This window comes from Coenobita brevimanus, chromosome 45, assembly GCF_032717465.1.
Source record: "Coenobita brevimanus isolate Jiangsu-jjx chromosome 45, ASM3271746v2, whole genome shotgun sequence".
Taxonomy (NCBI): domain Eukaryota; kingdom Metazoa; phylum Arthropoda; class Malacostraca; order Decapoda; family Coenobitidae; genus Coenobita; species Coenobita brevimanus.
In genome coordinates, this window is record NC_136998.1 from 24,664,772 (window position 1) to 24,677,193 (window position 12,422).

Sequence of the window (12,422 nt, forward strand, 5' to 3'; positions counted from 1 at the left end):
CAGGGAACAACGTAAATTTTAACTGGTAACTGCAGATCACCTTGCAAAGACGTACCTCTCTCTCTCTCTCTCTCTCTCTCTCTCTCTCTCTCTCTCTCTCTCTCTCTCTCTCTCTCTCTCTCTCTCTCCACTACCCACCTTCCCCTCCTCTCTATCATCATCTTTCCTCCTTTCCTACATCCCGCCTCTTCTCACTCTCCCTAATTATCTTCCTTCCTCTCTTAAGGTCCTTGCATGCTCTGCTCCCTCTTTCCCTCCCTCCTCCTCTCTCTTTCTCATCGCACCCCCTTAACTCGCTCCCTCCTTTCGCCGTCCCCTCTTTCCTCATCTCTCCTTCCTTCTTCCCTCCACCGCTCCCCCATACTCCCACCCCCTACCTCATCCTTACTTATGCACATACCCCCTTCCATCTCCCTTTACATTCTCCTCGGTCTCATGTCCCCATAAAAGACGGAATCCACACCTCTCCACTTCACTCCACTCACCTTCTCTTCCACAGCGAAGAATCAGGTAACCTCATTCGTAAAGTTAATTCAGATACGACCCATTTTATACGTGCTACCTCTTAAGATTTGTTCACCTCTGGGCACTTCTCATGGTGAAAGAATATAAAAATCTCTATTAAAACTGGTTATCCTTTCACGTCTACTAAGTCCTTTTTATTAAATACACAGTAAAACCATCGGATTTTCTTTAGTTATGGGAAAACTGCTACCGAATTGGCTAAAATCCTTCATTAACATAGAAAAAAACGACACTTTTCACATCCTAAAACAAACTAAGTTACTATTATTGTGTACATTTGCGGCATAAAATCTCGATGAGACTGCCAGTATCTCACTCAGGATCTATAGAAATCATTTTATTACCATATTCCCTCCTGGTAATAAACAGAAAAATTCACCTGATGGGCTAAACCTACCGGGTAAGTAGATTTCGTTTCTTCTGTAAACTGCTTTTTTTTTTCTCTCTCACTATCTTTTAACAGGAAAATAGCTTCATCAAAGAAATTAAAAATATATACCGGAAGTAGTTTGATACTTGGTTCTCTTGGCATTATTTTTCGCTAACTTGGCCTGAAATTGTCATCTCTCCATCGTGAATGCTGATTTGCAATAAGAGCTTAACGCTAGAATATGAAGATAGTCAAAGGAAGAATGTAACGACGAAGCTTTGTCATATCCTACCACTGAGTGACATGAAATAAGCGGGAAAAAGATGTAAATCTGGGATAAATTAAGGTTAAAAAGAATATAAGCATTTAACATTACCAAATCTTCACTCTTCTCTCACGCTTCCCTCTATTTCCGTCTCTGTTCCCACACTTACTCCCCACTTTTCCCTCGAGCTTCATTCCCATCCCTGCCTTACCACTTTAACATTGACTGCCCACTCATCCCTCACTCTCCGTCCCATTACCTGCCTTACCACCTCCACACTCATTCCCCATTCATGCCCCATCCTCCCATCCTTCCTGACTCTTAGAGACATTCCTCATTCATCCCCCATTTTATCTCCCTTTACGTTCCTTCCTCACTCACACACACACACACACACACACACACACACACACACACACACACACACACACACACACACACACACACACACACACACACACACACACACACACATTCCCCACTCATCGCCCACACGTCCTCCACTTACCACTTCCCATCTCACTCCTCACACATCCTTCACTCCCCCTCCCCGTATCTGCTTTCAGTATTTTCATGCTCTACACGCTTCCTCCCTTCAGCTACCTACCCACCCCACTCCCACACTCATTCTCTCCCTCTCCCCTACAGGCAAAACCACCACCACCACCACAACCACCACCATGCGGATGGCCATTCTCAGCCTCTTCGTCATGGGTCTTCTGGCAGGAGGAAGTCTGGCACAATTACTGCCCTGCGGAGACTCGAATGTCGTAACTGAGATTCTTGTTCCTGGGCTTGGTCAGTGGCTGTGTTTTGGTTGCTGTCTGAATGTCACTCTCATTCGCTGGTTCTCCTTCTAACATGCATATTCAGTCTCACATTCATTGGCATACTCCCTGGTAGCAGAAGGTATTATAACACACACACACACACACACACACACACACACACACACACACACACACACACACACACACACACACACACACACACACACACACACACACACACACACACACACACACACAGGCACTAAACCTAACGCAGCTGAAATAACGTTTTTACTATATACTCTCACTCCCTCAGTCTTAACTCCCACAGACACTCGCACTCGCTTCACCCCATGCAGGTTCACTCCTACTCCATGGATGCTCCATCTCACTCATTCATTTACTCAATACCCACTTATGGAGATTGGTGAAAGACAGTTCCGGAGACGTTCTAACTCAGGTTCTTTCTCCTACTGTCACAAGCTTACTATAAAGGAGTTACTTTATTTGCATTATTTTACTAGTAATGGATGGGTCGAATCTACCAAAACTTCCATCAGATATATATCCCTATACTCTAAAGTCTAAAAAATTCACACAGCCAAAGCAGCATATGAGGAAGAACCTTTCTTCCTCTCTCTGCCTCTCCGTTCTTTTCCGTTTATCTCAGTCTTTTCCGTTCGTCCTTTGCCTCCTCCTTCACCTGCCCCTCTACTAACACTCTCCTAAACCCTCTACAACCAATGCAATACTTGAAGAAGAGCATTCTCTACCTCCAACTGTCTACCAATTCCTCTCCCTTTCTCTCCGTCCTTCCTGTTTCCTCCCCTGTCTCCCTCTTTCTTCCTCCCATCAGGTGCCTTCCCTGTCTCCCTGTTATCTCCCCGCCTCTAATAACCCCATTTTCCGAACCCTCTACAGTCGAAGTAGTATGTCAGGGGCCGCTTCTGTTACCCCAGTGCGAGGTCAAGATATTAGACTGCGTCCTGGAACTTGACATACTCTGCGGAGGCCTCACCCAAGACCTGCTGACAACAATAAAGGAAATTTTGACAAAGTGCGTCGCAGAGTTGGGGCTGGACGTGAACTTGGACCTTCTCGCTAAAATTACCGGTAAAGTCGCTCTGTTTTATGCTGATTTTCATACTGTCACACGTTTTACACTGATTTTCACAGTGTCACTCTCTCTTATGCTGATTTGGATAATGTCACTCAGTTTAAGCTGATTCTCATATTATCACTGTTTTAAGCTGATTCTCATATTGTCACTGTTTTAAGCTGATTCTCATAGTGTCACTATGTCTTACGCTGATTTTCATATTGTTACCATGTTTTACGCTCCTTTTCATATAGTCACTCTGTGTTACGCTGATTTTCTTACTTTGTTTTACCCTGTCTCTCATACCGCAGCTTTATGTTATGTGATTGTTTTAATGTGGCTCTCATACCCATTCTTCATGTTATGTGATTACTCTGGCTCCCATACCTTAGCTTTATGTTGTGTGATTCTGTTTTCCACTGGCACTAATACCCTAACCTAATGCATTGTGATTCTATTTTACTCTGGCTCTCATACCCCAGCTTTATGTTATGCGATTCTGTTTTTCTCTGACTCTCATATCGTAGACTTATGCAATTTTGTTTTACTCTGGCGCCAGTACCATTGCTTTATTCTGTGTGATTCTGTTTTACTCTGGTTTATATTGTTTTGGTGGCGGTACTATGACTTTATTCTATTCTCACTACATGTTACTCATTCCAGGTTGGTGGTGCCGGAAAGCGGGAGAAAGCAGCCTCAGGCACTCTCATTCTGTTTCTCAGCTGCATTATTTAACGGTCTGCGTAAAGCTATCTTAAAATTACTTCACACTCATCCCCTTCTTGTTCACGGTTTACCCAGCTGCTTCACTTCTTGCCCTCACAGATTATTGGTAGAGTTGTTCTCCCCTAAGCCGCTTCATTCCAATTTGCTTTATACCAAGCACGCTTCTCACACTCCTGGATGGTCACACCTCTAGTTAAAAATCTGTTTCAGCACTACCCTTCCTCCTTCGTCTAGATCTCGTCACTTCCCTCATTAACGTCACATCTAATCTGTATACTGTCATCAATCTCCCTCCACACCTTCTCTCTATTGGCTATATCATAATATACCCTCATCTGCCCATTCCATTGCACTACGTATACTTTAACACGTCCCTAGTCTTTCAAGCTCTTTCAATGTTCTCTTTCACTCTGCCATGTCATCTAACTCCACATACAGACATGGAGCACATCATCACCGGCACTTCCACCCTTTTTCGGTCCCTAGTATTCAAAGATCGCTGCTTGCATCAATACAGGATCGTCAGGGTCACTTTGCTTTCCTACCCTGACCTCTTCTTCCCCATGCTTCATAGTGCTCTACCATGCCTCTTCTCCTGTCCTACGACTTACTTCAGGTCCCTAAGTTCTATCTGGTGCTTTTGTCATTGTTAAATTCCTAAAATACTACATGTCCTTCTATTCGTTCGCGATCAAGCTTACTTAGCGTTATATTCCATCTGTTTGTTAGATGTCACCACCTCGGCTTTCTTTGTATTTGCTAAACTTCTTCCCTTTAATATGAAGACTTATTTTCAGTTTATTCTGGTAAACTGGATTCATCAAGTAGTTCAGTGTGGCGAATCTGTTTAATCTTCTGGGTAATTTGTTTTTATTTGTGGTGTGGTAAATCTTTTTAATCTTCTGGCTAATTTGTTTTTATTTGTGGGATGTAGAATTCAGATAAGTATAAGACAATAACGATGTCGATGACGAAGATATTACACTGATTCCTAAATAACTGGAGTGAGAAAGATTTATTCTCTCTCAGTCACACCCCGATCCAACATTCCCCCAAACGGCTCACCTGCCTTGCCCTGCCCTGCCTTCTTCTAAATTATGCTGTCCTTCCCTGCATTCCTCTTAATTATCCTGCCTTGCATTCCTCTTCATTACCCTGCCCTGTCCTGCATTGCCTTTGTCCTTTCAAACATCAGGCAGCTTCTCTAATCACTTGACCTAATCGACCCTCTCCCCTTCCTCTACCACAGTCGACACATCACCTGAGGCGAACTTGGATGTCCTGGTAGAAATCTTCGGCCTTGAAACCCTCCCGGCAGTCATCAAGTGTCTGGTGTCGAAGCTGGAGATACTAGGCTTTGTGAGTACGACAGATAGATATAGAAAAATTGATGGGGAGAGAGAGAGAGAGAGAGAGAGAGAGAGAGAGAGAGAGAGAGAGAAAGAAAAAAATTATAGATTTTACTTTATAATAATAATGATATGTATTAGCATACGAAGCTTGCGTTCAGGATCATTATTACTCTTTTGTTGAAATTTTACTTTGTGTTACATCGTAGTTGTTCTAAACTGAAAAACAAATCCATAGCCTCTATAACTCATCTCTCACCGGAAAAAAAAAAAAAATGCATAATGCCTGTAACTTCTCTCTCTCTTTCCCTCTCTCTCTCTCTCTCTCTCTCTCTCTCTCTCTCTCTCTCTCTCACCTGAAAAATATATCCATAACCCCAATAACTTATACCTCCCTAACCTAAAAAAAAAAAAAAAGATCCAAAAGCAAGAATAACTTCTCTCTCTCTAACATCAAAAAAAGATCCATAACCCCTGGAACCTCTCTCTCTCTCTCTCTCTCTCTCTCTCTCTCTCTCTCTCTCTCTCTCATCTGACAAAAATATCCGTAACCCCAATAACTTAAACTCCCTAACCTAGAAAAAAAAGATCCAAAAAGAAGTATAACTTCTCTCTCTCTAACATAAAAAAAAGGTCCATAACCCCAATAACTCTCTCTCTCTCCCCCACAGCTCACCGACTTCATCGCATGCTTGATTAAAGCAATATCTGTATTTCCTCCTCTCTGAACACATGGAACCCGCTGAACCGACCTGAACCAGCGTGAACCGGAACCAGGACCAATCTCCATTCTGTGTGTTTGCGTGTGTGTTTTGTGTGTGTGTGTGCGCGCACGAGTGTGTACGTGAATAAATCCAAAGCAGCATCTTACATTGTTTTTATTACCTGCCTGATACATATATAATTTTTTTTTTTTACCCGGTTCTCAATAATGGTAATTAAAGTGATAAAAAGTATCATGTAAATTCATTTCCACTAGAACTATAAGGAACGCTAATGTATAAATATATATAATTCCCTTTTCAACATGACCCTTAATGGTAGTTCTTCAAGGGAACACTGCTTTGTCTTGGTGCTGAAGCCTGTCCATTCCAGTCATCAAAGGAACTATACTAATCAGGTGCAACCACATTGGGAAGTTTCTTTACTAGGGATCAGATGAAAAGTGTTCCCCTGACACTAAGTGCCCGAACTGGACATACGAGGCACCAACTCATATCTTTTTCCAGTAGTTTACCATCTTGCAGTCTACCAGGTTCTTTTCATAGGAGAGGGAAGGAGTTGAGAGACGTTCGTATAACCGGTTAGCGAAGTTGCCCGGCTATATCGATGCCACCACGTGAAGGGGTCCCTCACCAGCACCAGCCTCTTTCTAAACCACAAAGACGAGTTCCGTCAAACCATGGTCCTTAATCTTCACCAGCGATGGAGCGGATAACTTTGGCGTAGTCAGCGCTGATCCGGAGCAAGAGGTGTCAAGAATTATAGGAATATTTACAATCTAGGCGCCTTTGGAAACGAAACCTTGGGATGAGCAGTCGGCATGAAAAGTCCGATAGTTTCCTGTTTTTCTTTCCATGAACTTTGAAAACCAGTGTGGTGAGTCCGCAGCAACTGCCAATGACGACACTACCCGGCCACATATATCATCAGTGTCGGCTGCTGCGGGTTTACCACAGTGAGGCGAACGAAGTCGTTGTACAGTAAACGTAAAAGTGTTCGGAGAGACGTGGAAAATACTGCTAGATGTCCCGTGGAACAAGAAAAAAAGAACCCTTCTTTAAAATGGATCAGACGAAAGTAGAAGATACACGGAATCGAAAAACGTATTTTTTCATGCAAGGATGAAACAACCAAAGACTAAAAACCCAAAAGTTTCTTCTTTACATGGAATAAAACACAACAATGCAGATTTAAGATCCACTTATTCTGAGACGATGACTGGGGTCACAAAAGAAAATACAGGCTGGAGAAAGCAGATCCCGAGCAGACCTGCTGCATACATGAATGACTGACAGTATCGGTTAACTCTTGCATTAGACAGCTGGACAGACAAAGGGTGAGACTGTGCTTCCAGAAATGTGCTACGCGCCTGCCAAAATGGACGAGGGGTGCAAGTAGACGTTTCAGAAAATCACTACAATAGCGATGGTGCAGAGACAAAGATACAACACCGTAGACAAGAGAGAGAGGTTGAAGGAAGGCATTGAGAGTGGGGATGTTAATAGACGATAAGCCTTTGACTCCACACTGTTTCAAAAACTGTATGTGGGAAACGACTCCAACCCCAACCATGCGAATATGACCCCTATACAAAGTCAACAGCTGTCTAGTGTAACGAAAACTCTGAGTCGGTTTAGTACACTTAAACCCTTGGAAGGAGATTTTGCACCGGTGGTTCTGTGATCTTTTCAAGATTCAGAGAGATAGGAAACCCAAGGATATTAAGAGACAATGACGAACTGAGCTGTGTATTTTTAAATATTAAATGATACTCCTGTGGAAGATTTTAACTGAATGGTAAGTGTACATACTGAAGTTCTGGTGAATAAGTAGTGTGTGTGTGTGGGTGAGTGTGGGTGTATATATATATATATATATATATATATATATATATATATATATATATATATATATATATATATATATATATATATATATATAATACAATCGAAGCAAACAGACTTTTATGAGGAATGAATATGGATAATGCAGGAGGTGAAGACGATCGCACCAATGATCTTATTATAGATAAAGATGAATTTGCAGGTGAAGACTTTTTACAAGATACTTGAAACAAAAATTAAGAAAAAATATGAATTTATTCTGCCGTAGATGCAGACCAGCCAAGTAAACACACTGGACTGTTTCGAAGCTACGCGATAGTTGACCATAGTAAAGTTTTAAAGTAACTAAGAAAACTTTTAAACATGGAAAGAGAGTTTCCTGGATACCAGGAATAAAGTAGGTAATATAAACAGGTCCTGTCCCAGGCAGAGCAGACAACAGACGGATTGCAATGGCAACGGAGAGGCAGGCGTGAGATGAGTGAGAGGAAGATCTAGATAAGGAGCAAAATGAAGAAATGAAATGCCGAAATTTGCTGACATTCGGAAATTTGCAGGTATTCTATGGAACAGGGTAATGGCCAATACTGTAGGACGGCATGGAAAAAGATGAGACAGATCTTCGAGTTGCAGTGGATGTCACGAGACGGCGCGATTTTCTATTTAAATAAACTCGTGACATTAAACTTTGGTGGGAAACCGCAAATTCTAGTGGAATCCCAGTATGTATCACTCAGCCAACCGCCACGTATTCACCCGATCGGGAGTGTTCTCAGAACCATTTTTCACTGTTTCATAAGTGATCGTCTTTGTGCGCGACATTAGCACCTCCGCTGAGTGATTTGTTATGGGCGTTTTTCGCTCATTCTAGCCGTTAGCAAGTGCAGCTCGACACTCGTCTCTCTCTCTCACGACTTGAACTCAGTCAAGTTTTGAGCACCATGTAAACAGGTTAGCAGCGTGTGTGGCAGCGTCCTTCCTCAGCCAACGCCCAGTTCCCGCTGCCGCCGTTGTCTAGTTCCTGAATTCCCACCTAGCGTGATTTGGCGAAACACTCAGTGTGTGCAGCGTCCTTCCTCAGCAACGATGCCCAGTCATCCGCTTAGTCCACTCTCTGACCAGTATTTCTTTTCGTTTTCCTAGGTTTAAGAGTTTAGCTTTTGAGTGAGCGAGTGAGTGTGTTCTTAATTTGAAATAATTTGAAACATGTAACGTACATTTATTTCATTGTAATAAATAAAATTAACAGTTCTTTTTCTTGAGCTTAATGTAATGTAATTTCGTGTTTTATTACTCCACATTTAGCTTATTTTAGTTATAGCTCCTAGTTTGCATAAACGCTTTGCATTATTCACAACTGGTACTTAGGCCAGTCCTTTCGTATTAAGCTTAATATCCGTTGTGCAACCAGGAATTAATTGCACCAGCAAGAACCTGTTTATCATTAATAGCATTAGTTATTGATTGTCAGGGGTAGAGTCACTTTCTCCAGAGGCCAACAGTACTAATAAATAGCACGAGTGAGTAATTAGTTTCTGCTGTGTACTGTTGAGAAAGTTTATAAATTCTCATCCTTAGAGAATCGTCGAAGTAAGCCGTCATAAAGTAATCATTGCTTGATTTTCACAAGTCAATTCTTTGTCCCTGTTCTCAAGTATTATTGAATATTATTTTTTAATATTGTATAAATATAAAAACCCCGTGACATTTGGCGACCTTATTCCAGAATATTAACTCCTAGCTTTAAAATTATTCACGAGACAATACTCACTCACTCATACTTAGGTATTTATCATTAAAGTCTATAGGCACTATCTTACTGGTGATTATTGATTCAGTTCTATTAATTTACGTAATAGTTTTCACAGTCAGTTGTTTGTTTAATTTTCTTTCTTTACCAGTTTAATTAGATAAAATTGGTCACCATTAACCTGTGCCTATATTCTTTATTCTCGATTATTGGCATCTTTCTCTGCAAAGTGCAGTCAGTACTGAGTCTCTAGTTCACTTAGTTTGACTTAGCATCATGTCTACCAGCGTCTATGTACAGGAAGCCAAAGATATGGGGTTTACAGACCCCACAGAAGTAAAGGATTATGTCCTCTCTCGGCTTAGTCACGAGCAGGAACGCAAGAGTGATACTCGTGAAGAGTGTAGAATCCAGCGTGAACACGAGAGAGAACAGCACGAATACGAGCGAGAACAGCACGAACACGAGCGAGAACAGCGCGAACACGAGTGAGAACAGCGCAAACACAAGCAAAAACAACGCAAACTCAAGTTAGAACAACGTGAGAGAGAATATCAACACGAGTTAGAACAACGTGAGAGAGAACTTGAATACGAGCGTGAACAACGAGAACATGAACGTGCCGAGCGAGAAGCAAGCGAAAAATATGAATTTGAAATGTTGAAGCTCAAGCGAGATTCCTTGGCTTCAGACACATCTTGTGCAGCTGGCCCAAGCTCCACGAGCGTTATCCCTGCACATATTATGGCGACCCCACACATCAAGCTTCCCCCATACAAGGAAGGCGAGTGAATCGAGCCATACATAGCTCGTTTTGAAGACATGGCTCAACTTTACCAGCTGGATGATGCAGCTAAGCGGCTTCAGTTTCTTAGCCTGTTTGAGGGCCCTGCCCTCGATTTTCTCCACAGAATTCGTGGAGACAATCTCACATATGAGATGATGAAGGCCGTACTCATCAAAGCGTATGGTCTCACAGTTGACGACGCCAAGAGTCAGTTCATGAGGGCGCATTTACAGGAAAAAGAGTCTGCCGTTCAGTTTCTTGATCGGCTTACTGCTTACTTAGGTGAGTGGATGGAGAAAGATGAAACTCCTTCCACGCGTGAGGGGATAATCGACCTTATGCTGCACACGCAGCTAGAAAAGTTGTGGCCCACTGATCTTGTGGCTCAGCTTAAGATCTGCCAGGTAAAGGATGCCAGCCAAATGGTGGAGAAGGCTGACGCATTCTTCACTGCATACGGGTATCAAACTCGCAAGCAGCATACCTGGAACAGGAAACCTGATAAATCTGGGAAACCATCTCAGACTGAACGCCAGCAACAAGGCCGTTCTCAGAATAATGGCCAAGGTCCAAAACCGCAGAAGAAGGACCAGGGGCAAAACATTCAGAAACCTGAGTGGAAGCGGTAAGACAAGCAGAACCCTAACCAGCAGCAGTACCGGTATTTCAAGCAGCAGCAGGGCAAGGACAAACCACGTAACCCTCAGTCAGGACAATCAACTTTAGTGTATCAGAGGCAGGATGCAAATGCAGCCCTTATGCCACAACAAGCGTACAGTGGTGCCAACCCCACCAGTACAGATACTTCACAGTTCACCAGTTCCCCAGCGACAGTGAACCCTCCTCCACAGGTGGTCAATGCTCCAGCTCCTCAGATGGTGAGCACGACCCCTCAGGCATCAAGTTCTCAGGGCGCCACATTGGCTGCATCGTTTGTTCCGCAGTCTCACCAATGATTGGCTGCTACCTCCTAAGACCCTTCCACCAGTAACACTGCCTTTCTTGTTCAGCCAGGGTTTATGGGAGGTGTTTCTGTAAATGTCCTGAGAGATAATGGTTCTTCAGGTTGCTCTGTCATGCAAAGTTTAGTTCGGCCCGAAGAGTACACGGGTAAGCAGATCCAAGTTAGACTTATTAATGGATCAGTGAGATTATTCCCTGAGGCACATATCCAGGTGGCATCTCCTATCTACACTGGCTTGACAGCTGCTGTTGTCATGCCAGAACCCTTGTCTGACCTCATTATCGGCAACATACAGGGCGTCAAAAACAGTTGCTCTGTAGATGTTGCTACTCAGACTTCGGCTGTTGCAGTAACACGAGCCATGGCCAAGGTTCCGAATCGAGTCACTCCGTTGACCATCGCAACGCCGCAAGATTTGATTCGTAGTCAAGATGTTGTCCAAGAACAACAGTCTGACCCGACACTTGCCTCAGTGCATAAGAAGCTGGAGGGTAAAGTGATTAAGTATTCATGGGGAGGTCAAGCCAGGTTCCTTCGCAAGTGAGGACGGCTATTCCGTGAGTCACAAACACCCCAGGGCGAGGTTCGACTGCAGTTCATTGTTTCTGCGAACTATCGCTGGGCAGTGTTTGAATTGGGTCATTGTTCAGCCTCAGGAGGTCACATGGGCAAAAGGAAGACCCAGGGCTGTATCCTAGCTGACTTTTTCTGGCCAGGGATGGGACGAGACATACAGTAGATAGTTTTGTGCATTCCTGCAATGTGTGTCCACGTACCACTAATCAGGGACATATCCTTCCTGTGCTGTTTGAACCCACACCTATAATCTCTGAAGCAGTTGAGAGATAGGGCAGTGGTGATGTGGGTGCAGACCTGACGTCTCACCCATTGGCCCCACAGGACACAGTATGTCCAGGGCCTGTACATACATATGTACCATATGTTAAGGGGGAAGTTTGAGAACCCTGCAGAGACAGGCTGAGGCTGTGTATGAATTATCTTGTGGAACGTCTCGAGCTGTGGGCCTCTCTGAGAATTCCCTGAGAATGCACACTATCCACATGAGTGTTCACACCCACGGTGGGTGTTAAAATGTGACCTGCCTGAGATTGCGTAGGGATTCTCAGCTTCCTGTCATTAATCGTAAGTGTAGAGTTAGGTTAACCAGTAAATTGCCCGTTCTAAGAGATTTGAGCAAAGCAAGAACTGACACATTTTCCGGTTAATAATGTTAGGTTAACCAGTAAGCT

The 12,422-nt window shown here is 43.3% G+C and overlaps 1 protein-coding gene across 1 annotated transcript; it reads left to right on the top strand.

Annotated features, from left to right (window-relative positions):
- The first annotated feature begins 490 nt into the window (after window positions 1-490).
- LOC145398398 (uncharacterized) lies at window positions 491-5,965 on the top strand. The gene is made up of 5 exons (XM_080271272.1): window positions 491-510; window positions 1,809-1,958; window positions 2,852-3,043; window positions 5,005-5,114; window positions 5,776-5,965. The coding sequence occupies exons 2-5, from the start codon at window positions 1,841-1,843 to the stop codon at window positions 5,830-5,832; spliced, it is 477 nt and encodes a 158-aa protein (XP_080127398.1). The 5' UTR covers window positions 491-510; window positions 1,809-1,840; the 3' UTR covers window positions 5,833-5,965.
- Window positions 5,966-12,422: the final 6,457 nt, after the last annotated feature.